The 27735-nt window shown below is 41.1% G+C and overlaps 2 protein-coding genes across 2 annotated transcripts; one reads left to right on the top strand and one right to left on the bottom strand.

Moving 5' to 3' along the window:
• Positions 1-24: 24 nt before the first annotated feature.
• On the bottom strand, positions 25-22885 carry OFD1 (OFD1 centriole and centriolar satellite protein). The gene is made up of 22 exons (XM_054163372.1): positions 22745-22885; positions 21792-21992; positions 20934-21002; positions 20820-20847; positions 20004-20111; positions 19156-19292; positions 17849-18022; positions 16937-17043; positions 15971-16090; positions 14929-15002; positions 14185-14276; positions 13859-14048; positions 13094-13224; positions 12607-12718; positions 10630-11244; positions 8637-8769; positions 4739-4839; positions 3641-3760; positions 2420-2570; positions 1357-1522; positions 665-732; positions 25-73 (listed from the first exon to the last, which is right to left on the bottom strand). Exons 1-22 carry the CDS (start codon positions 22838-22840, stop codon positions 25-27), a joined length of 3042 nt encoding a protein of 1013 aa, XP_054019347.1. The 5' UTR covers positions 22841-22885.
• A 291-nt stretch (positions 22886-23176) lies between these two features.
• Positions 23177-26652, top strand: TRAPPC2 (trafficking protein particle complex subunit 2). The gene is made up of 5 exons (XM_054163371.1): positions 23177-23242; positions 23943-24052; positions 24889-25037; positions 25756-25837; positions 26513-26652. The coding sequence occupies exons 2-5, from the start codon at positions 23960-23962 to the stop codon at positions 26609-26611; spliced, it is 423 nt and encodes a 140-aa protein (XP_054019346.1). The 5' UTR covers positions 23177-23242; positions 23943-23959; the 3' UTR covers positions 26612-26652.
• The last annotated feature ends 1083 nt before the right edge of the window (positions 26653-27735 follow it).

The following is a 27735-nucleotide window of genomic DNA, read 5'->3' as shown; positions in this document are numbered from 1 at the left end:
AAAAAGACAACTAGTGGCTATTAGTCACCAGAAGTTGTCTTCATCCACGTCTCCAAGAGAAATGCCAGCAGCACTGTATTAAGGATAGGAGGGAGAGAAGGAAAGGGGTATGAGTCTAAAGTTTCATATCTTAAACATCTTCAAATAAACTGAAAGATTCCATAGGTTGGTGGTGGGGTTTTTATTTTGTATCCAGCAACTAACCCCTACCTCTCCTTATTTATCAATAACAGAGGAAGTACCCTAGCTGTGGCTGCCTGCACTGAGTTACCAAACTCTCTGAAAAATGTGTGTGAACTAGATCATTAAAAGTCTGGGCTGCTGCTGACTGACAAGCCAGAGCGAGATTCAATGCTACTAGCAGATTGGCTGCGAGGCACAGCACAAACCTCACAGGGTCACAGCCCAAGAATCCCTGTGAAGGAACCAAGACGCTGCTCAGTGGCAGCTAATTGCCACAGCTACTGAAACAACATTGAATGTAGGTCCCAGATCAGGGTTTCATACAGCACATCACTTCTTTGCTTGTGTAAGGACTGGGTTGATTCTCACTTTGTCCAACACATGTGCTTTTTTAGGAGGCAGATATTTCTTAATCATAATTAATAATCTGTGTGTTAACATGAAGTGATAGACGTGATTAATAATAACCAATGAGCCTTACCTGTCATCCTTCTCACTGGATTCAAGTCCTCCTGTAAGTGACACTTCTAGTTCTTCTTTTTTTGAATCCTGGCAACAAAAATAAGAAGGAGTCAGAGAAAGCCTAAGTCTAGTTCAAGTGATTCTAATACTAGTGTCTGTGTTCTAAGGCATCTAACCAAACCCAAAAATCTTCTGTAGGAGCCACCCTAGCTCCAAAAATGCTGCATGCTGTCTAGAATGATGCTTTGGATAACAGCTGAACATGCTGCAGTCCAGCCTCATTAATGTTCACCCACCTATGAAAACTCAGTAATGGTCACCTGTGTACCTAACCTATTCTTCAAGTTTTCAGAGTTTGCCAGAATAAATTCTATCAGTTGTGTTAGTGGAACACCAGCTCACCTGGGTGGATGCAAGCTGTATTTAAAACAGTTTAAACTAAAAATGGAGGACCTTTATCTTCAAATATTGTCTCAGTATTAAAAAAAGCCCAAACAACTTTCTTCCCCAGGATACCAGAACAAAAACCCTTACAGGAGAACAGAGTTTTGACATACAAATCCAAACTCTCCTCTCTGCAGGTTGTTAGATAATGCTTATGGGAAAGACAAAAAGGGAAAAAAAGTAAGACTATTGTTTTCCTTGTGAGCACACTTAGCAAGACAGAAATTCAATCAATATTTCTTGGGACCCAGTTTTAAGAATAGTCACCTTGTTTGCCAGGGCCTGCTCTCTGCTCTGCTGAATTATCCTCATGTATTTTTCCAAGGGATTTGGAGTTGGAGCCTTTACATTATCTTCCACACCAGAATTACTCTTTTCAGCCATTGCCTCCTCCTTAGGTTCATTTTCTTCACCTGCTTTCAACAAGTCTTGCCTTCTCTTAAAGACAGAAAATCAAAATGAAATAGCAATCAGGTCAAGAAAAACAGTTACACTTTCATACCTGTGCTACATGCAAGGTTTTCATGTTAGGGTCAGTAAAACATGCCAGTCTAAAACAGCATTAAAGCTGCTATATGCAGTTCAAAGTGAAAGGTTCAATTGCTTCAGTTCAAAAGGTGTCATTCAAGAAATCCCACTTTGACCTTGTCTGGATGCTTGAGGCTATGAGGTATGACATATGTGTGTGAACTGAAGAAGATGAGCTCACAAAGATACGCAGATGTCTTGAGGGGGCCTAGTTGGCTGGTGTGAAGGGTAGTGTGAGTATGTCTGATCAGTACCACTACACTAAATCAAACTACACAGGGTTTAAGGGTGGGAAGAAGACGACAACAACAGGCAGAAAACCACCCAAGTTTTATATAAGTCCTAGAAATCTACATGTGTCTACTTCAACACATGCTACACGTGGGTTTAGCAAGCTCTTTCAGGTCTCCTTGTAACTTCTGCTTCCAAGAAAAGTACCTTATATACCTTGATAAAGTCTAATGAACAGATGGACTTTAATATGTTCTGTTGGTGTCCCACCAGCAGCACTCGCAGAACAGCAAGACAGCAAATGGATAGCTTGTTCTGATAGCATAGTGATGGCTGCCTTCTGAGTTCTGACCATAAAGCCAGCATGGAAGAAGCATGGAAGAAAAGGCAGTGTTTCATTGTTTCCACTGCAAAAGCCATTTGGTGTAAGCAGAACTTCTAGCAAAACAGAAAAGAACTTAGCCTGTATGACCTTCACTTACAGAAGAAAATGGAACCAAGTAACGACCACAGCAATCCTAAAATACATGGCATTGCCAAGCTGCATTGCTGTCAGAAATTAAAATACTACATCACCACTTTGTTAACCTTTTCCACTTCATTTTGCTCTCCTTCCAATGCTTCCTCTTGTTCTCTCTCGCTTTCTTCTCTTGCTTCCCTTTCTTCTAAGTTCTTCTCAACTTCTCTTTTCCTTTCTTCAAACTCTCTCTGTTCCACCACCGCTGTGAAAATTATTTAAACACATTGAATTTGGTAGCTCAGCAATCTATTATAGTAGCACACAAATCAGTAACAGGTTCCTGTGTAACCTTCAGAGTGAATGAAAGACAACTGGATATACTGCTCATACATACACCAAAGTTACTCTTAGGTGTTTGGTAATGTTTCTTCCAACCTCTAAGTATTTTTCATGTGATACCATGACTCACTAAGGGTTAAGCCTTAGTTCCAAAGTAAAGGCCAGAGAGCTGACCAAATCTCTTGAGGCACTTCTCATTCCTGTCATGGACCTTCTCATCAAATCTGTTATTCTGAAGTTCATTGCAATATTCTTTCTCTCTCTGCAATATAGTTAGATACAATTCTTTGTATTTATAAAGCAAAGTCCTTACAAAAACCTTTGAAAATGATTGCAGGGCACACTGCTGGTGTGACCAGCATATGAAAAAAGCTGTGTAAGTAGAACAGCATTCAGATAGGAATTAGTTGGGCAAACTAAATACTGGGAATGGCTGGAAAGCTCTTCTCTACACAGTAACCATACTGCTTATAGTTAGAACACTTTGGAGAGCAGCATACACGATACTGAAACCATTTGCATCTACCCAGAGGATCAAATGTGGTAACACAGCCTGCCAGCAAAGTCATGACACAAGGAAAAAATCCAGACAAGCAGTACATTAAATACTTGAAAAACCAAACCAAACCAAACCAAACCTTTCAAGTCTTATTTCTCTAAGGAGCAGAAATAATATTTAACAAATATCCTAAAGAGGAAAGGAAAAACCAAAACTGTCTCTCCAGAAGCTGGGGAAGGGGGTGGTCAAATGGGTGGCAGTAATGTTTAAACTAAAAAAAAATGTAACCAAAACCAGGGTGAAAAATAATCATCCTTATGCAGTACAGCAAGAGAAAACATGCCTGCCTTTTTCTTACAGAATCACCACTTTAGGAAACACAATTTAATCACACCAGCACACATACCTACAGAACCTTAAGTATTTGGGGGTCTGGGTAGTACATTTGACATTTAAAGAGAGGCTTCAGCTTTGTTTCTGAGCCGAGAACTCACTTAAGTCTTGCAGTGGAGTGGCTGTTGCTGGTGCAATGGCTGTGGCATACTTTCCATTGATGATGTCCCCAGATGGATGCGAGGCATCACTTTCACACTGCTCTGGAATGTCTCCCTGATCTAGAGAAGAAATTTGAACAATGGCTTCATTATTTTGCAATTACAATAGTGGAGCACAGCAAAGGACTCAAAGTGTGGGAATGGCTGAAAGAGAACACATAAATATCAGCGCTAATTGAGCATTTTCCCTTCGCCTTCACCATTTCCCCGAGGATGAAGAATTACCACAGGCTGTACTTGCTTCTGTAATTACACAATTGTTAGCTTTGAAATTAGCTCTTGGAACACATCTGTTTACAAAGCCAAAACAGACTCATGAATAAATACACAACAGAAACCCAAAATGTTTTCATTTCTTTACATAATCAAGACACAGGTCAGAGAAAAATTCCATGTCCAAGCTTAGCTTAGCCTTTCCACTGCACATGAAACAACCCTTAATTATTGATCACGTTTCAGTGCACAGGATGGATACTGCTAGCTCAGATACTCTACATTATTTTTTCATCTCCCTGCACAATGTACCTCTGCACAATTACTGTACTTCCTCTGTGATCATTGCTATGATTCTCAACTGCTGCTTAATTATTTGCAAAGTATGCAGACTGCTATCATCTCAGTGTTAGGGGAGAAAACAGACATAACAAGGCAGATGCAGCCACTATATCTAAGTAGTCAACCTGACATACATAGCACCATTTTTCCAGTCACCTTAACATAGTGCAAATACCTTAGATATCTCCTTAAGTTTTGGGTAAATGTTTAGGAAAGATCCATTTCCCACCCTTGAAACACTGTCAAGGTTCCAAACATTTTTCCTTTCCACATTACAATGAAACTTTTTGGATGAAGGAAAAACAAGGTACACAAATTGATCAGCCTCTCTCTCCCAGAATGGTCTGGATCTCTGTACATTACAATTCATTCACAGAGTATCAGGCTAGTTGAGTTATGAGCATGCTTCCAGTTTATTAGAAACTGGATGTGGCACTGTTAAGCCCTAAGGTGTTAAACTCTCTAGGATGCACTAAAGCTTACATTCAAAAGAAGAAATGTGTTCCTCAAGGTCCTCATACATTAGTTTCTCTGGTTTGAGGGTATCACTGAAATCTTGTTTATCTGTTCCTTGATTATGAAGTCTGAAAGAAGAAGGAAGAAGAGAAATGGTTTAATAACCATAGATGCTGAGTTTTTAAGCCAATAGTGGCCTGCCATTTAAAAACAAGGATTACTCACATGCAGCCAACAAGGATTACTCACAACAGCCAAAACCCAATGTAAAAGCCATGTGACCAAAATACTGTCCCTTGCTGACTTAAGGTATTTAAACCCAGTTCTCTCACTTCTACCAAAAAGTCAGCTTCCTCTCTCTGGCAGCCATTTCCCTGAAGCCTTTCCCCAAGGCCCACATATGACATAAAGACATTACAGTAAAACAAACTACACTCTCAAAAGATGTAAAAAGTAGTAAGGAAAAAGGGGGCAAAAAAGGAGCAATACAATGAACTGTGACAATTAGTGAACTGGAATTAAGAAACTCGCCTTTTGAGGTGGTGTAACAGTCTAGATCCCATTTTGATGTCATCTTAACAGATGTGTTTGAAATGTATCAGGATTAGTTATCCAGCAAATCATCTATGCTGGGGTGAATACCTGCACTCTTTGAAAAATGGGGTTAGTGACCTCATTCTAAACCCCTGTTTGTCTCATCAGAAAGATAACGTGAAAGAACAACATCTCCCACATGACCCAGCTACTAGACCCTGACCTGAACCACAACAGCCAGAGGAGTGCAGGTCACTAATGAAATTTGGCAGCAGCACTTCTTAAAGGAATTGCTTGCTTCACACCAGCTGCTGCTCTTCACCATGACATAAATATGTTTGTGCTTCCAGTTTCTAAGGAATCCATGTTTTTCTGGGGTCAAAAGTGGAGAACAAACAAAGCACACCCCCAGAATGAGACCTGTTCAATAAAATAAAGTAAATCTGGGGACAAATATTTGCCTCATCAGAAGGACAGTTCAGTAACATCAGTGGGAAAAAATACCCAGTAAATATGACAGAGTAAATCAAGAGAATAGAATAGGAATAGGAATAGGAATAGGGTTAACCAGGTTGGAAAAGACCTTTGAGATCATCAAGTCCAACCCATCACCCAACACCATCTAATCAACTAAACCATGGCACCAAGTGTCTCATCCAGTCTCCTCTTAAACACCTCCAGTGATGGTGACTCCACCATCACATTTTTGGACATATACTTCATGTTTTCAGTCTTTCCTTCACAGAAATGGTTTAAGTGTGCAGTAATTCTTAAGGAGGCAAGATTTAAGGGGATGCATGCCACTCTCTTCAATATTGTGTGGCCGCCAATAGACTGCCTCAGATTCAGCAACCCAGAGGTCTGCCCCATGAATAAAGCTGAGTGAGCACTTCTGTTTCCAAAGAGTGTTCAAAATTCATTCCATCATATGAAGCTGGCAAGCAAACCCTGGACTGTATCTCATGTCAATAGTCCATAAAACAGCACAGGTCTGACAATCAACATAAAATACTTAAAACTATGCTTTAAATCACCACAAAAGCTTAAATAAAACCAGCCACCACCACCATCTAAACTATTTTTTACTGTCTGAATGACTTTTTAGCCTAAAACTAGTAACAGCCCTCACAATCAGTTCCTTCAGCCCAAGACAAAAACCAGGGAATGATTTAGATAATAGTCTGCTTATAATTCTAGTCTTCCTGTCTGTGTTTATTGGCTGCCTTCATACCACTCATATCTTGAAATACAAATAAACAAGGATCTCCTGTAGTCACAGAAGCAATTGTTTCCCACTGGGTGAGGTCTAACTTGTAATGGCTTGATGGTGTTACAGCATCATCTCTTCTCTTTCCTTTCTTTTCCTTTTCTTTTTTTCTTTCTTTTTGTTTTTCAAATACATTCCCATTGCCACTTAGAATGCACAAGCCATAAACTAACTTCACATCACTGATCTGGTATTTGTCTAATAGCAAGAGTAAACAACTGGAAAAGCCCACACATACATTGCTCAAATATTTTATGCAACAGAAAACAGTTCAAAGCACAAGAAATTAAAAAACACTCAACAAAAGAACATTTTTCCCTTCAAGAAAATCTTGGGAAAGCACCAAGTTCACCCTTGCTTTGTCACAAGGAACCCAAGAAGACAGCTACAACTCATAGTTGCCTGCCTGCCCTGTTCTCTGCCGCACAACTTGCTCATATCATTCACTCTTCAGGCAGTGTGGACACTACAACATCCTTCAAAGCAGTGCAGTCCCTCACAGTATTACAGCATTTCCCCATATCCCCTGAACATGCAGGTTAACATTCAGCTTTCACTTTGTAAGGTCTCTGTGGCAGTTTAGGCTGGATGCCTCCTAAACTGAAGACACAGAGTTACACCTCCAGTGTCCAGTCCACAGGCATTGAACAGATCCTCCTAGAAGCTTATGTTAAAGCATATGGAGGACAGGGAGGTGATTCAAGACAGCCAGCATGGCTTCATCAAGGGCAAGTCCTGCCTTACCAACCCAGTGGCTTTCTACAACAGAGTGACTAAATCAATGGACAAGGGAAGACCAATGGATATCCTCTATTTGGACTTCTGCAAAGCCTTTCACACAGTCACCCACAACATCCTTCTCTAAGCTGAAGAGATACAGATTTGATGGGTGGACTGTTCAGTGGATAAGGAATTGGCTGGATGGTCACATCCACAGAATAGTGGTCAAGGACTTGACCTCCAGATGGAGATGGGTGATAAGTGGTGTCCCTCAGGGGTCCATAGTGGGACCAGTGCTCTTTAATATCTTCATCAGTGCCATAGAGAGTGAGATTGAGTGCACCCTCAGCAAGTTTACCAAGTGGTGCAGCTAATAAGACTGAAGGATAGGATGCGATTCAGAGGGACCTGGACAGGCTGGAGAAGTGGGCTCAGGAGAACCTCATGAGGTTCAGTAAGGCATAGTGCAAGGTCCTAAAACAAAGCTGGGGCAACCCTCAGCATCAATACAGGTTGGGAGATGATGAGATTGAGAGCAGCCCTGCAGAAAAGGACTTGGGAGTGCTGGCAGATGAGAAGCCAGACACGAGCCAACACATCCTAGGCTGCATCAAAAGAAGCATGACCAGAGAGGTGATTCAGTCACTCTGCTCTGGTGAGACCTCACCTGGAGTACTGTGTCCAGCACTGGGGTCCTCAGCATAAAAAAGATATGGACCTGTTGGAGCTGGTCCAGGGGAGGGCTAAAAAGATAATCAGAGGTCTGGCACACCTCTCCTTACAAAGACCACCTGAGAGAGTTAGGGTTGTTTGGCCTACAGAAGAAAAAGCTCTGGGTAGACCTTACTGCTGCACTTCAGTATCTGAAGGGGACCTACAGGAAGGCTGTTTAGAAGGCCTTGTAGTGATAGGGTGAGGGACAATGGTTTGAAACTGCAGCAGGGCAGATTTAGGTTGGCCATTAGGAAGAAATTCTTTACTATGAGGGTAATGAAATACTGGAATGGATTGCCCAGAGAGGTGGTGGATTATGTTTGTTTGTTTGGGGGTTTTGTTTGTTTGTTGTTTGTTTTCATCCATCCCAAGCACTTGAGGTTTGAGCATTTCTCTGCATATAACCTTGCACTGTAAGGAAGCACAAATTTAACAGAGGTGAAAATTGTCAAACCATATTTGTGCAAGGTGCTTGGATTTGGGAGGAGGAGGGGGATTGGTGCTTTTTTTACAACTAAGTTACACTCTTGAGACATGATAGTCAAGAAGAGAAATCCTTACCCACCTTTAGAAAAGTTCTCACAAAACCAATGGCTTTCTTGACTTGTAAAAGCAACTTTCACCATGAACACTTAGATGAATGTTTCTGTAAAAATCAGGTTAAAAATGTTGCTCTCTAAAGAATGTTACCTGATTTTCTGGCCATGGCTGGATGGTGAGGAAGAAACAGACTCAGAAGATGAAAGTGGCCGTGGCTTTGAAATAGGAGAAAGCACCTGGTCAACACTCTGCTGCGAGGAGAGGAGGTAAGAGCCACTGACATCTGCAGAACACAAATGCCACCATTGGGATTAGTCAGCTACCAGTGCTACCACTTCTCAGGCAAAGCTGGTTTTTACAACATGTAACTGGACTGTATATGCACCATCACTATATGCCAACCAGCATTCAGATCTAACATGAACTGTGCTTTGGGTTATTTTAGCCTCTCATGTATGGGATTTCTCCTCTACAAGCCTTCACCACCATAAACTTACTCTTCACAAAGCCTATGATTATCATACATCCATATTCCCCACAAATTGCATCCCCTCTGCCAAACCCCAAACAATTTCTCCCATGCTGGGCATTTGAAGCAGAAGCTGCAGACCTGGACTAGAGGTGTGCTTACTAGCCAGCAACAGATGCTGCTTGAGGTCTCACAAAGGACAGTCTTCATTAGGCAATTTACATAGAATCACAGAATTCTTAGGGTTGGAAGGGATCTCAAGGATCATCTAGTTCCAACCCCCCTGCCATGGGCAGGGATACTTCACACTACATCAGGTTGCTCAGAGCCACATCCAGCCTGGCCTTAAAAACCTCCAGGGATGTGGCTTCTACCACCTCCCTGGGCAACCTGTTGCAGTGTCTCACTCCCTTCCTAACATCTAGTCTAAATCCCCCTCCTCTAGCTTGGATCCATTCTGTCTAGTCCTGCCACTACCTCACACCCTAAAAAGCAAACAAAACTAAACAAAAATTCAAAAAGGACAATACTTGTATTTTACTTCTAGCAACAGCCCCTCTACCCCACCTTCTTTCCCCAATCAATACTTTTTTAGGTCCTTCTAGCAGAGAAGTTTTATTCCTGCATCTGCACCTGTTGCAACAGAAACAATAAATTCCATAAGTGACTCATGGTATGAAAAAGTACTTCCTTCTCTTTATTTTTAGTTCCACAGGAGTCTGGGGTCTATGAAGCAGTGATTAATGGATCCCTTTTCAGGTTTTTCACATCACTTACTGCTTTCCAGATTTCCCACAGCCTATCTCAGCCAACAATTCTCCAAACTGAGTTGCCCCTCTTGTATTCAGCCTTCCTTCACACAAAAGCTGGGTTGGGTTTTTTGTTTGGGTTTTGGTTGGTTGGTTGGTTGGGTTGGTTTTTTTGGCATACTGTTTCTTTTTTCATCCTATTAAGTCCATTTTGAGCTAGGGTGACAAGAACTGCATGACTTGTGAAGCAGACACAATGCTGATTTGAGAGAACATAATGATTTACAAATTTTGCTATTTTTTTCCTATTTCCCTTGCTTTTCTGAGTACTGTCCCTTTAAAAAAAATAAAAGGGCCATGAAATTAACAGCAAATTATGATTTTTCCATCATGACCAGACACTAATCTCCTCCCTCTCATAACTTCTCAGGAATATTTGATAAAGATGTCACAGCAGAAAGGAAAAAAAAGGCAACCTGGACCTTTCAGAATGGAGAGCTCAATTTAAGAGATGCCAGATGAAGCAGTCTTCTGCTGCACACAGGTTAGCTCTAATAGCTAAATGATAGGATAGGAATAGAGGAAGGGTAATTAAAATTAGGAACACACAATTAATGTTGCAAAGTAGTTTACTTAATAGCAACCTTTGAGTGAAGCTCTGCACACCACAAGGTTACATCTGTAGTGCATTGTATGGCAAGATCTTCAATTTAAAGCTACCTGGCTTAAGTGCAGCACGTTCAGCCTCCCTCGGTGTACCTCACCAGTACTTCTTTCCATGAAGAAGCAACACTTCAAGCAGCTAGCCTAGTTTGACTTCTTCTGCCTCTCAGCAAATAACAGACTTAAATCTTCCTTTTCCCCTAAGTAAATAATCAATTAAGTATGACCCCATCCCCACCCCACATTGACAACTGTTGCTTACCATCTGAAACCTTCTTGTTGCTGAGACGTCGTTCTGTTTTGGAAATGGGAGTAGAAGAAAGGCGTCTGGGAGAAGATCCTCCTTTGTGTGGTGGTGTCGAGGGATTTTTGAAGACATCAACCTGCCCAGTTCCTTTGATGTATTTTTCACCTCTTGGACTGCTCAGAGGGGTATGCTGGGAGCTGGGATTATCCTCTAGAACTCCATGCTGCATAGTCAAGGGAGGTCTACCAATAGCATGTTGTAGAAGTAAAGGAGACTGAATCTTTCTTGGTGGCGTTCTGCTTGCAGCTACATCCTGTATGACTCTGTGTTGATAATTCCTGTAGGCTTCTTCCAAATACTCTGCCTCTTTTTCCAGTTCTTTTATCCTAGCCCGGGTTTGTGCCATACACTCCAGGTCAGAGTCCGGAGAAGCACTGCGTGGCAGTACTGGCTGCTGATAGCCCACTCTTGGCACAGCATTTACCCTCATCACATCAGTCATAAGCTGATTCTGCAGAAATGCACTATCCACATATATATCAGGAGGTACAATTCTGTCAGCAGTGAAGTTAAGGACAGAGCGATCAACGAGTGAAGGCTTTGGATTCCGATACACTTCATTTTCCAGGGCTAAATGATGGCGAGAGCAAAGGAGTGATGGTGAAGAGTGACAAAGGGAGACCCGTAACAGAACAGAAACAGTAAAGCATGGCATTTAAATTCCAATTCATTTAATTATTTTGACATGGAATTTATTTACACCTTAAGTACTGCGTCCAGCTCTAGGCCCCTCAATTTAAGAAGGAACTTGAGACACTTGAACGTGTCCAGAGAAGGGCAGCGAGGCTGGGGAGAGGCCTTGAGCACGGCCCTGTGAGGAGAGGCTGAGGGAGCTGGGGTTGCTTAGCCTGGAGAAGGGGAGGCTCAGGGGAGACCTTATTGCTCTCTACAACTACCTGAAGGGAGGTTGTAGACAACCTTGTTTCTATTCTACCTGAATTGTTCTTCACAGAGACCCCTTTTTTCTGTTGCAAAATATGAGTCCCTGCAGTACTTCAGTCATTTAATTAAAACATGTATTTGTTGGTTTAACATCAACAAATTCCCAATTGCAAATGGTACCGATACTTGCATCATACCGAAAACACACTGGGCTATGAATAACATCAAGTAATACATATACTGAACTATGGTGCAGCACAGGCTATACATAATGTGTAATCCCTGGAGAATTCAAGTCCACATTTTTAGATAAAATATACATCCCAAAACTTGTATTTATCATAGAATCAATAAGGTTGGAAGAGAACTCAAAGATCATCAAGTCCAACCTATCACCCAAGACCTCATGACTACTAAACCACGGCACCAAGTCCAATCCCCTCTTGAACACCTCCAGGGATGGTGACTCCACCACCTCCCCAGGCAGCACATTCCAAAAGCTAACAACTCTCTCTGTGAAGAACTTTCTCCTCACCTCCAGCCTAAACTTCTATGAGCAATCAGACAGATAGGTATCTCTCTTTCTAATGCCCATACAGGGCACATAAGTTTCTAGCCTTGACAGCATCTCTTCGAAAGTTGAGATTTAAATTTGTGAGGCATGCAATGCAATTTCAAACTGCAACCTACAGGAACCAAAATACATTAAAATGCAATGATTGTGCTATCACCAAATAGTTATGTCTTCATATTGAAGCAAACCCAGACAACAAAAAGCATATTAGTATTCAGGGAGGAATGTCTGCCCTTCCTCCTACATGTTTGTTTTCTTATGATTCTAAATGAACAGAAGGAAAGTTGTAGTGAGTCAGCTTTTTAATAGACTTTGATTTCAAACTTAAAACTTGATCTCTACTTAAAATCTGTTCTATTCTTAAAATTTAATCTATTCTATGTAACTACAGTTTGCTTAAGCTGATGGAAATTCTTAGACTAGTTAGGTAAGTGAATTTCATGAACAAAAAAGTTGCTCTGGTATAAGATACAAACCTGCCTGTGTTTGTTTCACCTGCAGTTTCAGTTCTTCAACCTGCACATTCAACTTCCTGATAGTAGCTTCAGAGTCCAGCAGTTGGGTCTTCAGCTGGGCACCACGTTCAACCTATAGGAGATCAAGAGAAGAACAAAAAAATAGAATCATTTGAACAAAAAGATTAATCTCAACTGGCTGAATACTTGTTTCTAAATGTTTTCCAGGGTCATTCAAACCATATACACATAGTATCCTACTGAAAGTCAGTGCTACCAAGGTAATGACTTGGAAAGATGTGCTTCAGTTAAATTGGACTGGTGAGGGCTTTTGTTGGTTTCTTTGGTGTTCTTTTTCTTTAGAGTTGTTTACATAAAACAAAGCAGAGTACAAACTCAAACTACCCCTGTAACTACACACTAAACTGCCTGCACAGGTACACAGATAAATGTGAACAAAAAGACAGAAAGAACAAAGGATTCAAATGATTTAGAAAGAATAATTTACCTCACTTTGTAGCTGCTTTTCCAGCATCTGCTTCTGACTTTCAAATTCATCCAGTGCCAGCTTCCTAGAATGTTCCACTCTCCTCAGTTCCACTTGGCAGGCCAGGTATTCTGCAGAAGGCTGTGACAGCTCTACCCAGAGAGATAAATACTAGACACTCAGAATAACAAGTGTGCACTTTTCTACATTATACCCCTCCAAACCATAAAGCTAATTTGTTTTCAGGAATGTAACAAAACTTTGCTTCAAAGAAGTACTCAGGGACTTTTTCCTTCCTTTGACCAAGGTCAGGAAATTTTGTTACCACAGTTGTTTAAGCAGCAGACCTGGACTATTCTGCCCTGGGAAAAAAATACATATCCTTACGTAATTACTCTTTCTTAATCTCAAGTGCACGCTAAAAATACATGGTGTTTTATAACCATAGCCAGGCAAGCACTTCAAAATAATAATGCAATGCTCTTTCACCCTTAGTAACCGCAGTAACATTATGGTTAGAAGCACTGCACTGCTTTTCTTGAAGGGTGACAGGGTCACATTATTATAGCTACTTACAGCTAATTCATGACTTCTACTACATGGACATATTAAAGAAAATAAAACTTATCATGTCAAGGGCTGTTTCATTTTACACAAACAATACTTGGAGTTCCATGCAAACTACCAGTAAACATAACACAGAGAATGTATTTTAATGAAAAATTCTTTCTAAACAAGTACTTGTAGAGAAGCAAACAAGAAAGTTACTAAATCAACCACACTGACTGTCTCGAAGATGCTGGTTTTCACTGCGAGTCTCATCCAACTGTTGCCTAAGAAGTTTATTCTGCACTTGGAGCTCCAATTTCTCCTCCTTTAGCAAAGGGTAGTCTGATACCTCTTTCAGTTTTTCTGTCAACAACTGATTCTGCTTGTTTACCAACAGAACCTGGGCTTTCGCTGACTCCAAATCCAGCTGCAGGTAAAGAACAGTTTAGAAGCTTATGAACTGCAGTACTACTTACTTCATTATTTTCATTTCACATTTTCTTTCTTTTTTTTTAAATGCACCAATTATAAGACAGCCTCTTTAAGTTCACGTTTACAATTACCTCAAGCTCTTTGCTGCGTGATATAGCTTGCTTGAGTTCCTCCTTTTTGGAATTAACAGCAGCGGCTTCCTCATGCAAAAGCACAGCTTTCTCTGCAGGGAGGGTTACAAATGATGAATCCAAACTAGTAGAGTATTGCAATATAAAACTGCATCAGCAAAAACCAGTGTAAGCTGCTAGCCTCAACATTCAATTTGATTCAGGACATAAAAATGAGTACTCCTTCAGACTGAAGCAAAGCACACTGCGTGTGTCTGCACGTATGCACTCGCGTCTTTCCAATTAAGAAACACATGATCAGTAATTTCTTTCATATGCCACTCAGAAGTCTACACATGTCATCTGTCCCAGTTCTCCTCTTCAACCTCCAATTAAACATCTTGTGAACAATAAAGGTAGAAACTGGCAACTAGTCAAGGGTATGGTACCAGACTGTACCAGAGTTCAATTAGAGAATGAATGAGCTGGTAGAACTTGAGATGGGAAACTGAAGAAGCAAAATGCTCTGCAGCCTCTGTGCAAAGCAACAGCTCACAGTTCCCACTGCATTCTGAACAGCAAGGAGCTGCTGACCTGACACTGGATCCTGCTACACATACTCAAAAATCTATTTTGATAACTTTCTGTCCCTTACACCACTGCTGCTGAACACTGGAACTTCTTAGTAACAACATTTTGACACCTGCTAGTAAAAGCTCTAAAGATCAGCAGCTACTTTGTTATTAATCTCAGAGACAGAGTTACCTTTATTTTTTTTCTCATCTTCAGTAACTTTATTGGTTCTGGCTATGTATTCTTCTTTTAATTCAAGCTGATATCTAGAAGTAAAAAATAATTATATATTCCCAACGGATATGAGTGCATAAGTGTACATTCTAGTCTTTCCTGGACTACCCTATAACCAAACCACTATTTATTGACAGGGCTACTGAAACAACTGGAAAGGGTCCTGCCAATCACTTCTTTCAACTACCTGCTCAAAAAGCAAGGCTACTGCCTCCTCTAGAGTGGGACCTCCTAGCCAAGCTTTAAAAACCATGAAGATATTCCACAACCTCCCTGGATGACCCTGTGCCAATGCAGCATTTTTTCTGTATGTCTGAGCTGAATCTTCCAAGCCATGATTCACAGCCCATATGAACTCATAGATCACATGTGCTAGTCCCATACCTACCCTGACAGATCTTTACTAGGCCACCTCCAGTTTCCTCATGATTTCCTTGAATTGGTGAGCCCAAACTTGGGCATGGTATTCCTAGCACAACCTTCACCAGTACCTGAAGGACATAATAACTTCCTTCAGTCTGTTGGCCATGCTGCTTCTCATTTCACCCATTGTGCTGTCTGCTTTATTTGCCAGAGCATGCTGCTGGCTCACAGTCAACCTGGCATTCACTATAATTCCAATCTTGCCTTTGGATAAACAGCTCCTCAGTCAATTCCTTTTCCTTATTTATACCACTTCATAGGGATATTCTGCCCTGAGCACACAGCTTTGCAGCTCTCCTTGTTAAAATTCCTAAGATTTATGTTGGCACAACCCCCAAGTTTATCAAAATCTGTCTGAACTGAAACTCTGCCATTTGTTGTGGAAGACATTCCCCTTAAGCCTTATGTTCAAAGTTCTTGAGAATTCCCTGTGTCAACATCCAGATGGTGGATGAAAGTGTTGGACATTTTCAGAGTCTTTGCTTTGCTATGCTTTTCCAAAGATATCTTAAAAAAGGTATTATTCCATTTTCATAGGAAGTAACATACATCCTATTAGACAAAAAAACCACATTACTTTAAGAGTTCCATCTTGAGCTTTTGGTCATAGGTCTCCTCTATGCTCCTCACAGCAACCTCCCGACGTCGAAGTGCATCATCAAGAGCTTTATTTTTCTCTTCCTGAAGTTTCTGAGCACTGAAATATCCATAAAGATACACACAGTGACCAGTTAGAAAGCCAAAACTTTGGTTTGTTTCTGGTTTTGTTATAAACAACATTTAGAGACATCAAAGGATGGTGTGCTTGCTTGGAACACTGCAGCAATTTAAAATCATCAGCAGAATCTGTCACTATAATTCATTAAGAACAAGTAGAAGTGGCACAAACTAAACTGCCCTATTTAAAACCCAGTACCAATCAACTATGCAGCTGTCCCAGGTTAACCTTAGCTTAGTTTCCCACAGCAGAAAGGCTTCAGGGGAGATAGGGCTAAGGTAGCTATTCTATCAGCACCCTCTGCTGGGTTGTTAAGAAGTTTTTGTTAGTGGGATATTCATTTTGCTGTCAAAAACATGACAAAGTAATGACATTAAGTAGCAATGAAAACATCACCAAAAGTGGTTTAGTTCTTGTATTTAACCAAAGAAACCTGAACCTTCTAAGGACAAGTGAAAAACAAAACAAACTAAAATGAACTTCAGATTAAAGAAGCAAAATAGCATAATCATGTCTCATGAGTGTTACAATTACATACTGTGTTGCATGGGGGGTTGGATTTAATTTAACCACTTCAAAGCAAGCATCTGGCTCCTTGCCTTGAAAATGATGCTTCACTGTTTTGTTTGGATGAGGAGGGATAGGAAAAAACCCAAAACATATTTTTGTATGAGGTTTCCCAGCTAACAGAGACAGTATACAACACTGCACAAAAATGCAAAACAACTTCTGGGGTTTATATAATCTATTTCAATGCCACACAGGCAGCAATAGCTTGAAGTATGCTATACAATAACATATTATATATGCCCTTCAGCAACTTACACTTCAAATGCCTCAATTCTTTGCTTCAGTTCCACCTCTCTGGTCCTTATGACTTCAATATCTTTCAGCAGACTTTGTCTCTGAGTGTATATCTCCTTTGCTTCTATCTGAATGACAAAATATTATCTCTGGTTTTACTTCACACTTAATACAGGTACCCACTGTTTAACACATTCAAACTTCAGGAACTGGTCTTACTCCAATAAATATTAGTTATATAGTCAGAATTTGAGATAACACTCAGAACTGTTCCTTTTCCAGCCAGCTCTACATAGATATTTACCTATACTCATTGTAGCAGTTGCCAAATGTGTACCCCTGTTCATAAGAACAAAGTTTTCACTAATAAGCCAACTAAAACCTGAAAGTAAATCTTCCAAAGATAGTGTATTGGTTTGAGTCAGACCAAACAGGTTAACCTGGCTATTTTGCCAACACAGAAGCGAGGGAAAAGGAACACACAAAAACTCGGGACTCAGACAAAAAAAGTGAGATAAGACTAGAGTTTACTTATCAAAGTCAGATAAACATGGTACAAAATGCATAATTACCTCAGCCTATTTGCAGAAAAAACATGGGACAAAGCAGCAGCAGCGAGCCAAAAGCCCAAGATAGAAAACCTCTCTCCCATCCCTCCTTGTCCCACCACCGTCCCAGTGGAAAAGACCAACACCAAAGAATCCACAACACAGAAGCAGCAACTGGAACAGGAAGCCTCCCATGCTGCAATCTGAACTTCAAGCCCCAAGACACTTTGCTCCAGTTAGCACTTTTGGTTTTTTGAAGCGGGCATGGCTGCAGCATGGTATGAATAACAGCAGCAGATTCAACTCAATCCATGACAGAATAACAGTTTAGTCATCTCACACAATGATTTTGTTCTAGATTAAGAAAAAAAATGTGGAACTTTACCTCTTGTTGTTTTTGAAGCCTCTCAATAGCATTCCTCTCACGAGAAATCAAGGCTTCAGACTTTGCCTGATGTGTCCTCTCTAACTCGTGACGCAGCTCAGAGATTTCTTTCTGGGTCTGTGCTTTCTCCTCCATTTTAATCTTTGCTATTTCAACTTCTTTAAAATGTTCCAGCTTTTACATAAAAGATGGAGAGAAGGTTAAGTTGGGTCATCTTCAACAAAGACAGTCCCTCCTTACACAATTCTGAATTTTATCCAGACAGTTTTGTTAGGAAATGATAACTAGAAGAAAATCACTGTGATAGAAGGATCTTCGCAGCACATATTATCTGTCTGTCTCACATGGTTTTCATGCAATTGTCAGGCATCCCAAAGTAGATCCTAAATAAGACTAGTAGCTTTAGATGAGTGCAAAACAGAGACCATGAAGGGGAAAAAACACCCACACTGCAGGAGTGATACTGTCCTTTCAATTAAGGAATGGTCACGCTCTTTTAATTCTTTCTCTGACACTTTCTTTGTTCTTGTCCCTTTCCCAAAGAACCACTTCTGACCAGGGATGCAACAAAGGGCTAAAGCAGACCTGTCCTGAACTGCTCAGGCAGAACATGTAACTCCACATAAATAGGGTTACAGAAATCCCAATTCACAGACTTCTTAGCACAGCTAGGAAAAACAAAAATCTATGCACACAAACCAACAGAAAAGTGTGCACCTTGCAAGGGCACAGAAGAATCGCAGGGAATATGATATGCCCCATACAGTGCGTGAAGTGCAATGCATTCAAGAACAAAGAGGGTTAGAAAGAAGAAAAATTCAGAAGAAAATGAACAGCAAGCAAAGAAAAAAATGTGAGGAAAAATGAGCAAAAGAATAAGAAGAATGATAGCACAATTGTGAGACTGGAGAAAAGAAGGTTACAGAGGAGGAAAGTACAGTAGCAATGTCTGATCAAAGAATACAGGTCTGTGGGCATAAATGTTGTGAACAATTAGTGAGAGAGCACCACCTCAGTTGTACAGACTCAAAATTTGATTAATACAATCAAAATAAAAAATGTTACAAATTAACAGGATAATAAAAAGCTCAAGATTCTTCACACATTTTACAAAAAAGGGGGAATGGAAAATACATAGGCACTAGAGCATCAAATTAGCAATTGACAATGGATTAATTTAGCCTTTGGTGTTTGTGGTAACTCACTAAAAGATCTTCACTTTCAGTTTACCTTAAGCATTAAACCTTTGTAATGTGCAAAGTCAAAATGAACAAGCATCTCCTTAGATTCAATTATCAGAGTTATACCTTTTGACTCATTTCTTCTTGAAGCTGTTTCTCTATTTCTTTCCTGTACTCATGAAGTTTTACTTCTAAAGATTCATATTTCTGATGCTGGGGATACGAGTCTGCAAACTGTGCATCAATCAGCTGAAGCTTCTCAGCTGCAAGAAGAGAAATATGTCCAACATAATTTTAACAGTCACCACAGTTATCCTACCAAAGACTGGAAGAATTTGTACCTCTGTAGGAAGTTCCTTAGTTACCCTAAGTAGCAGTGCCATAGAAAGACCTGTGTGGTGTAAAAGCAGAAGCAGCACAGAAATATCAGCTCTATGCAACACAACTTATACTGAGGAGGTGGGCCTTGGATGTTTAGGCACTATTTGTGGTATTACAGAGTCTTTCATCCTCTTTATCATGGGTGTAATATTCTTCTGTATGCAGCTTTTAGGGGTTCTGCATTACTAGTAGCATGTATACAAGAACTCCCAGTCTATGCCTATCTTTCACTGAAACACTATCTTAGAAAGAGAAGTAAGGAATGCATTACATTTACATTTCCCAGAACATATTTCAGCACATAACATTTACAGTCCATCTAAGATGTTCCAGCTCTTAGCTAAACACCTCAGAAAACATTCAAGTGATAAAAACCCCATTAAATCATAATAGGACATACAACTCGTTTCAATAAAGGTTAGAAAGCTTTTAGTGCCTAAAGTCTTTAGAAAGCCTATTAGTGATAGCTATTGCCTTTACTTATTACTTTAAGCTGCAAGTGATGAATAAGTATTATTCATATGATGTATTAATCTATACCATTTACCAATATGAAATATCTGGGGAGGCTTGCTTGCAGAGGTTGCACTTACCAATAGATTCTCTGTAAGGAGGCACTGAGGTTGTCTGAGTTTCTGTGTCACGACTTTCCTTACTTAGATGATGTTCTGTAAGTCCAATTAAAATCTGCATAAGAAAACCTGTAAAGATCCAATATATTAGTTCTGATTCCACAACAAAACTGAATTTGAGCCTGTAATTAATGAAGTTACTTTCACTGTAAAAGAAAACATATTCTATTTACTGAAAGAACCAAGTATTTAAGTAAAAATCAATGCTAGTAAACCATTAAGGTTTTATTATAACCATAATCCAATCCACCTCATTCTGCAAAGCTGACCTTTTGCCTTTCATCCATCTCTCTCTTTAAGATCATTTGAGAAAGCAAATCATTACTACTTCAATTATGAGGTCATCAAGCTACTTGCAGCTATGCAACATAGCAAGGTTTCATCATGCACACGTAAGAATTATCTCTTATATGAACCAACTGAAAGTTAATTAAGGCTTTATAAATACAATCCAAAATCTGAGTTTGCCAAAGTTAGCATGAAAAGCTTCCAAAGAGCATTACATTTAATAACTGATTACAGATATCTTTTTTCTTTCTTATTTCTTTATTTTGTAGATGAATGTTAACATTTCATCCACACCACAAACAGGAGTTGGATAACCCTGAAATGCAATATTCACCAGCCTGGCACACTGCAGGTTTCAAAGTCTGACTGAACTTGTACAACCCAGTATCAACATACACTCAAGAGATTTGAACTTCTATTGCTAGAATCTTAACAACAATGAAGCTGACACAATTATCCTTATCTACATCATGTATAGACATCTCATACCTTTATTTTCCTTCTGAGTTCCCAAAGTCTGCAAGAAATAAAAGATGGTTTAGCCAGTCTATTTCGTCACAATTGTAGTTTAAAACTTAATTTTCAAATTCAAAATAACTTTACCAGTGATTTGTAGAGGTTGGATTTTGGATTGAGCCTCATTAATTGCAGAAGATCTTGCATAGTCCACAGCTTTGGAGGGGGAAAAAAAAAAGTTAAGTCAGAAAAAGTTAACTCATTTTAAATAATTTCAGGCATGTAATAGGTACTGTTTTAAAGCTGTAGAATTTTTTTCCATTTGAGGAAGATTCTTCCTTGTGAAACCATTTTCAGAAGCATGTTGTTCTAGTACTCTATTTACTTATCTCCACTAAGACATACAGCAGCCAGCATGTAGCTTCATAACCAACTGAGGCCATGAAGAGGGGTTTGTTTCCTACTCACTCTGGATACTCTTGTACTTTCCTTGGCTCTTTTCTTGATTTATCATACAAATCAGATGAGCTTACTAAAACCAATGACAGCTAACCACTCACCAGGTAACAAACAACAACAAAAAAATTCAGTTTGAAACAACTTCCTGTACTCCTCTAGAAGAAACAGCTTACACTGATCATCAACCACACTTTTGAAGAACTGAACAGCCAAACAAGAGGCTAGCTTTAATCAGGCTTGCTCCTCAAATGCTCTGCCACACAGCCTCACTAATGGTCATGCCAGATCACGGTTATGGCTAAAGCAAATGTGCAGGGAAGAGGTTTGTGCTAGGTCTTTCCGTAACAGCATCATTAGCTAATTGCCCGTTTAACCTATTCATGAAAATGCCCTTCAACAATGAAACCTTTCATGGACTCGGTAAGATGCACCTCTGTTTGCATTCTGCTATCACAAAAGAGGACTCTTTCAGTTCTGTTGGAATCTGACAACCCTCAGAAAGCAAAGCTCCTGCAAGTCTTAGACGAGGTAAACTGCTGAACTTACCTTCTTCTTCTCTAAGCCACTTTCTGGAAAGAAAACAGAAAGCGAATATTCGTAGCCACATCTCTCTAGATGATCTGCCACCAAGCTGTTGGAAGCTGTGATCAAAAGTGAATTGTCATCACTTGGAACAGCCTGTGGCTGAAGCTCTCCACATAAAACTGGATGCATTAGTTCATGGATTAGCTGGTTTCGGAGCTGTGTCTGATACAGAAAAGACATCACAGTCTCAGTTTACATGTTATTCAATGAGAGGGTTGATTTTTCAATTCACAGAGAGTCTTCAAAGTGAAATGGGGTACTACTGAGCTGACCATGAACGAAACAACTGCACCCTGACTTGCTTAGCACTGTAGAACAGAATAGTGAAGAAAAGCTACCACTGCTGCCTATAAATCATCCAAAGGAGTAAGAACTACTTAAACTAAAGAATACTTTCAGCGCAAGCCAGAGCAGCAACAAACAATCCCTGGCTACAGATCAGAACAAAGTTTCACTCTTGAACATAACTCTATTCTACGACACACCCTGAATGAGCACAGAGAGAGGTAACTGCTGGAATAGTTCTAAAACAGAACTGGAGTATTTTAGGAGAATAATTCAAATAGTGTGCTCACTTACAGTAAGTAATAAATTCTGTAATCTAAGATACTTTCCAGTCCTGTAATCTCATTTTTAATCAAGCATGGAAATTTTGAAAGACTTGATACAGGCCTATAACCTTCCTAAAAAGACTCTGAGATTAGAACACAATGAAAAGCACTTCTGCATAGGCACAGCCTCGTATCCGGGGGAAAACAAAACAAACAAAGAACAAACCAAAAGCGTATTGACCATGAGCCAGGCGGTAGCAAAACCATCGCATTTGGAGAAAAGGGGAAATTTGGCCTGTCACTGCTTTCAGTACTGAGCAGCACAGAGAATCACAGGTTGCACCTGCTGAAAATAAAGCACACCTTAAGTGTGTCCAGTACACCTCTGCTCTTAAAAGTCTGATAGAGCCTTTTCCGGAGTTCATCCTGGGACAGCGTCTCCCTTTCCACCGAAGCCATCCTGCCGTACGACACCAGGTCGGGGGAAAAGAGCAAATTTAAAGCACATTATTGACTTCCACCTCGACCCACGTCCAGCGAGGCGGCGATGCCCCAGCTTCCCCCTCACGCAGGCCCACGCTTTGCCAGGCCAGCCTCCCCCTACCCGCTGGCAGGGCGGCAGGCCCCAGCCCGCGCCTCGGCCCTCTAGTCCCTTCACAAGCAACGGCGGGAGCTCCGCGGGGCCGGCAGCGCGCGCCGCCACGCTCTGGGAGCGGGAGCGTGCAGCTCCCACTCCGGCAGCAGCTGCCGGCGGCGGCTGAGGCGTCACGGGAGCGCCGGAAGCTGGGGCTGGCAGGGGAGAGCGCTTCCGGGCGGCCGGTGGGAGCCGTTGGAGAGCTGTCGGGGAGCTGGCGTCGCAGGGTAGGCGGCGGGCGCGCGTGGACCCGCGCCTTCTCCTTCCCTCCCTCCCTCCCTCCCCCGCCTGTTCCGCGGGCAGCCCTCGCGGCGTCCCAGCCTTCCCCTGGAGGTGGCGGTGCCGGCGGTGCGCGGGGCCTGGAGCCTGGGCGGGCCGCGGCGTCTGGCGCGCGCCGGGGGAGTTCACACCCCCCAGGGGAGTTCACACCCCCCAGGCAGCTCTGGAGTCCCCAGGGACGTGGCCGAGCCGGGGGACTGCCTGACATATGCGGTGTGCGAGGGAGGACGGGGCACACCGTGTGCCCCACTTCACTGCCTGTTTATAGCACCCCCGGCGGGGGGACGGATAGGGTTCTTCGGAGGCGGGTACACCGGCTGATTCCGGGAACTCATTGCCGTCCGTGCCACTGAGCGGGCTGTCAGGTCGTAAACAGTCAGTCGGTGGTGGAGAGTTTTTAGGTAGTTATAAATAGATTCACCTTAAGTCTTGTTTCACTTTCTGAGGTCTTGTGGCTTTTGTTTTGTTTGGGTTTTTTTCTTTCTCCGCCCCCCCTCCTTTCCTTTGCTATAAATGTGCATACCTGAGAAAGGCTGTGGTAAATACGAGTAGGAAACATGCTGACTGATTTTTCAGGAGCATTTTGAGGTGTATTAAGAGTTTACATGATGACTCATCAGTGAAGCGTTATCTGTCTTTTCTCTTAAGGAGCACAGCATTGAAGAATGTCTGGAAGTTTCTACTTCGTGATAGTTGGCCATCATGACAATCCCATATTTGAAATGGAGTTTCTGCCACCTGGAAAAGTAGAGTCCAAGGTATGCTTTTTCCCTGTGATACTTCTGTGATGCAATTGTGGTGCATTTTCTTCGATAGCTTTAGAGTGTATTAGAAGCATGACCATCCTGTCATTAGAAGTGTGAGTGGTGTCCAGTTTCCTTACATTTTTTCTTTTCACAGTAACTTTGCCATAAGAACTTGAATTCTGGAATCCTTCAGGCCTCAAAATCACTTGCCAGATCATACTAATTCTTCACAAACCATGGTTTCCTTAAAAGAGCGTGGCTCCGTGAGTGTGTCCCAAAATCACAATCATAGAATCAATAAGGTTGGAAAAGACCTCAGAGATCATCAAGTCCACCCTATCACCCAACACCTCCTGACTAACTAAACCATGGCTTCAAGTGCCACGTCCAGTCCTTTTTTGAATGCCTCCAGGGATGATGACTCCACCACCTCCCTGGGCAGCCCAAAAAATGCTAACTTGCTGTAAATTTCACAAAAACAGATGAATGGAAAGCAGAGGAAAAGGCTTTATCAGGGCCTCTGTTATGGAATAAGTTTGCAGTGGGAAAATACCCATTGGTTCCCCAAAAGAATTCAAGTTTGAGTTCGTTCCTGAGCTATAAATACAGGCTTTACTGGTTTTGTTGCTCTCAAGACTGTTTTTTTGATGACCTTTTTATTATGATCTTTTTTCTTCCTTGAAACCAAATATCATGACAATAGGTCCTAGTTTCATTTAATTACCATGGCACAAGTGTAGAAGGAGGGTATATATAACTTAAGGTAATTTGAGCACTGGTTGTTTAGCAACTTGAGCAAGTGATTATTTATATTTGCCTGCTTTCCCTGTCTTCTGGAAATGTCCTAGGATGATCATCGCCATCTCAACCAGTTCATTGCTCATGCTGCTCTTGACCTAGTAGATGAGAATATGTGGCTTTCTAACAACATGTATCTGAAGACTGTGGACAAGTTTAACGAGTGGTTTGTTTCTGCTTTCGTCACAGCTGGACATATCCTTCCCTCTTTCCTTACACAGGAAAAGCCTTTTGCCAGAAAGGGACAAGTTGGATAAAATGAGTTTGGAACAGATTTCTTTGGCTATTCACCACAATTATTGTTAGAGTGTGTCACCAGCCTCAGGCTGAAGTGAATTGGGAGTTGTTTAAAACTGGGACCAACTGGAAGGGTGGATTTTTCCTTTTGGAGAAGCTGAAACAGCTTAATGAAATGTGGAGCTGACATGGAGTAGAAGAAAGAGGTATGAGAGGCTCTGAACAAGCTTATATGATTCTCTCTCTTATCCCTTTCATAGTGATAGAGAGGAGCAGCATAGATAAACATGCTCACTGTCAGTCACACCCATCTTGGAAATGCAGTGTCAAGACTTGATCTCATGTACAAATAGTCCTAGAAGTCTTTGTTGTGAAACATTGGTTACACATAACAAGTAACATTGAGTGTACTGTTAAATTCAGGTTCACATTCAGAATTGTATAGATTTAGAAAGAATAACCTTACCTAGAGATGTGACTATTTTCAGATGGGGGATTTTTAAACATAAAGGTGATGCTTTATAATTATCACTGCTTCATTTGCTTATTTAGTCACTGCTGTTTCATGTACAGCTAAACATGTTAAGTCTATGCAGAATTAGGTATAAGTAATTGTCTCAGAGTATGCTAAAGGCCTGTCCCCTTTGTAATATCAAATTTTCCTTAATTGCATTACATATGAGATTTATAATGCTTCATGATGTAAGGCAAGAAGATGGCATTAAGAACTTCTTCAATGACGTATATGACTTGTATATAAAGGTAAGAACTCCCTGCAGTACTTCTAAGCACATTCTGCTGTCCATGCTCAGGCATGCTTGCAGTAGCATGCTTTCTTGTGGGGGTCTGTGTAAGTGAAGAAGCATCTGTGCAGTCCCTGTTAACCAGACAGCATGCAACATAAAGGCTGTGTTTTCCATTAAACTGAGTAGCTTTTTCTAAGTTGTTATAAACTGTGCTCTGTCAGGATTTATTCTTCATGTTAGTGGTGATTTGGGGGCAGTATTGTGTTGGTAATGATGATAATGAAAGCAAAGGTCTGTTCCGCGGAAGCATGGTCAGAGTGCTTGGGTGCAGGAGCAAGCAGCCCCTGTTCCCACAGCCTGGGGATGCTTCAGATACAGATGGGGCACTTGCCAGCACCGGCTGGGAGGTGGCCATCTCGGCCTCCCACAAGTCCTCAAATGATGCCTGCTGATTTCCAAACCAGAAATTTCCACTAATGTCATGAGGGACTTGGAGCTGGTACTAGGGGATGGCTGTGCATGTAGATGGGGAGAATGTGAGGGCCTGGAAAGCCAGTGACTGTTTAGGAGCCCTGTGCTCTTAAAAAAGTGCCACTAAATAGGCTGAAAGTGAATAGTAGTTGTCATCTGAAGTAACACTTTCCAATGCTGGACGTTATGCTTATTGATGTGTTTTTTTTCCTTTCCTCAGTTTGCAATGAATCCATTTTATGAACTCAATTCTCCTATTCGATCTAGTGCCTTTGAAAGGAAGGTACAGTTCCTTGGGAAGAAACACCTTTTAAGCTGAACAAATACATTTGAGTGAGTGCTTTGCCCTACTTTCCTGATTATCTGTAGTTCTTCTGGTTAGTTCTTCACATTTGATTTTCATCTGAAGACTGACAGCTTGGATGCTGAAGAAGCCTTTTTCCACCCCCCTGCCACTACTGGTAACATCCAAGCTTCTTCCTAACAGCCAGGCTGCTTTGCGCAAAACACGTATGTTAAGAAGTTTCCTTTTATGTGTTATGAAACTAAGTTTTAAAATGTGGAGCTGCACAGGTACTAACTCAGACATGTGGGTGTCAATGTGCATGCAAAATGAAAACCTCTTACACAAGGTGGGAGGAAATCAGATCTGAATGCAGAAGACCTTTCCGGTTATGTGATTTGAGCAGAAGGGACTTCTTGGACTGTTTGGCAAAAGTGGTTAATTTTCTTACAAACTTTACTACATATGGTCCTTTGCTAGAGAACTTTGCAGACTAACCAGGCCAGCCTCACTCTTTGTGGTATTAAACCATGTCTGTATTTATACTGTAATGTGTAATTGTATGTATTATAAAGTACTCAGTAAAAGGAAAACAGGGTACATCAGCAGAGCTCCACTGTCAACTTAGAAGTTCAGATTTACCAGATGTTTAGTGCAATAGGGGTTTGTCTACATTATTGCATCAATGAAATGAAATAGACCAGAACAGCTCTGTCTGCCCTGACTTTAATTTACACATGGAAAAAAACAAACTGCATGTACATGTTTTAAGCCAAACTTTTTCCATTATCTCTGCAAGTGCATGCATTCTGTTGTTGAAAATGAACATTTCAAGTAGGTCATTTGAACCATGGAACTCTCTTTGTTAAGGGTTTCACAAAGGCATTACTTGGCCTGTGTAGCTGCTATTCCATTGTAAAATGTGGATGGGGACCCTTCTGCAAAACTTACCATCATTTGAAAGCAGCAATTGGGCATCTCTGTACCTAATATTCTGTTTGGTTTCACAATCTTTCAAGTAGCTGGTTTCCTTTTGCAGCAAATCTGTGTAAGCTGTCTTCTTGGACTTGTTTTTCCCAAGGAAGGGGCATGCTGTTCTAGGAAGTACATTTTATATAGCCTGTATAATTAAAGGGACCACATGTGTATGTGCTTTAAAT

This window comes from Dryobates pubescens, chromosome 8 (genome assembly GCF_014839835.1).
Source record: "Dryobates pubescens isolate bDryPub1 chromosome 8, bDryPub1.pri, whole genome shotgun sequence".
NCBI lineage: Eukaryota > Metazoa > Chordata > Aves > Piciformes > Picidae > Dryobates > Dryobates pubescens.
This window is presented reverse-complemented; position numbering and strand designations above follow the sequence as displayed.

What these genes read in the sequence shown, in the direction of transcription:
- OFD1 (XM_054163372.1), bottom strand. Translation starts at nt 22,840, where the DNA reads ATGGCTTCGGTGGAAAGGGAGACGCTGTCCCAGGATGAACTCCGGAAA. An exon ending in GGCTTCAAAAACAACAAGAG is followed by an intron (nt 17,044 to 17,848) that starts GTAAAGTTCCAC and finishes TTTGTCATTCAG; the next exon opens with ATAGAAGCAAAGGAGATATA. An exon ending in AAGGTTAACAAAGTGGTGAT is followed by an intron (nt 1,523 to 2,419) that starts GTAGTATTTTAA and finishes CTTTAAGAGAAG; the next exon opens with GCAAGACTTGTTGAAAGCAG.
- TRAPPC2 (XM_054163371.1), top strand. Translation starts at nt 23,960, where the DNA reads ATGTCTGGAAGTTTCTACTTCGTGATAGTTGGCCATCATGACAATCCC. An exon ending in TTCGTCACAGCTGGACATAT is followed by an intron (nt 25,038 to 25,755) that starts CCTTCCCTCTTT and finishes TGCATTACATAT; the next exon opens with GAGATTTATAATGCTTCATG. An exon ending in TATATGACTTGTATATAAAG is followed by an intron (nt 25,838 to 26,512) that starts GTAAGAACTCCC and finishes TCCTTTCCTCAG; the next exon opens with TTTGCAATGAATCCATTTTA.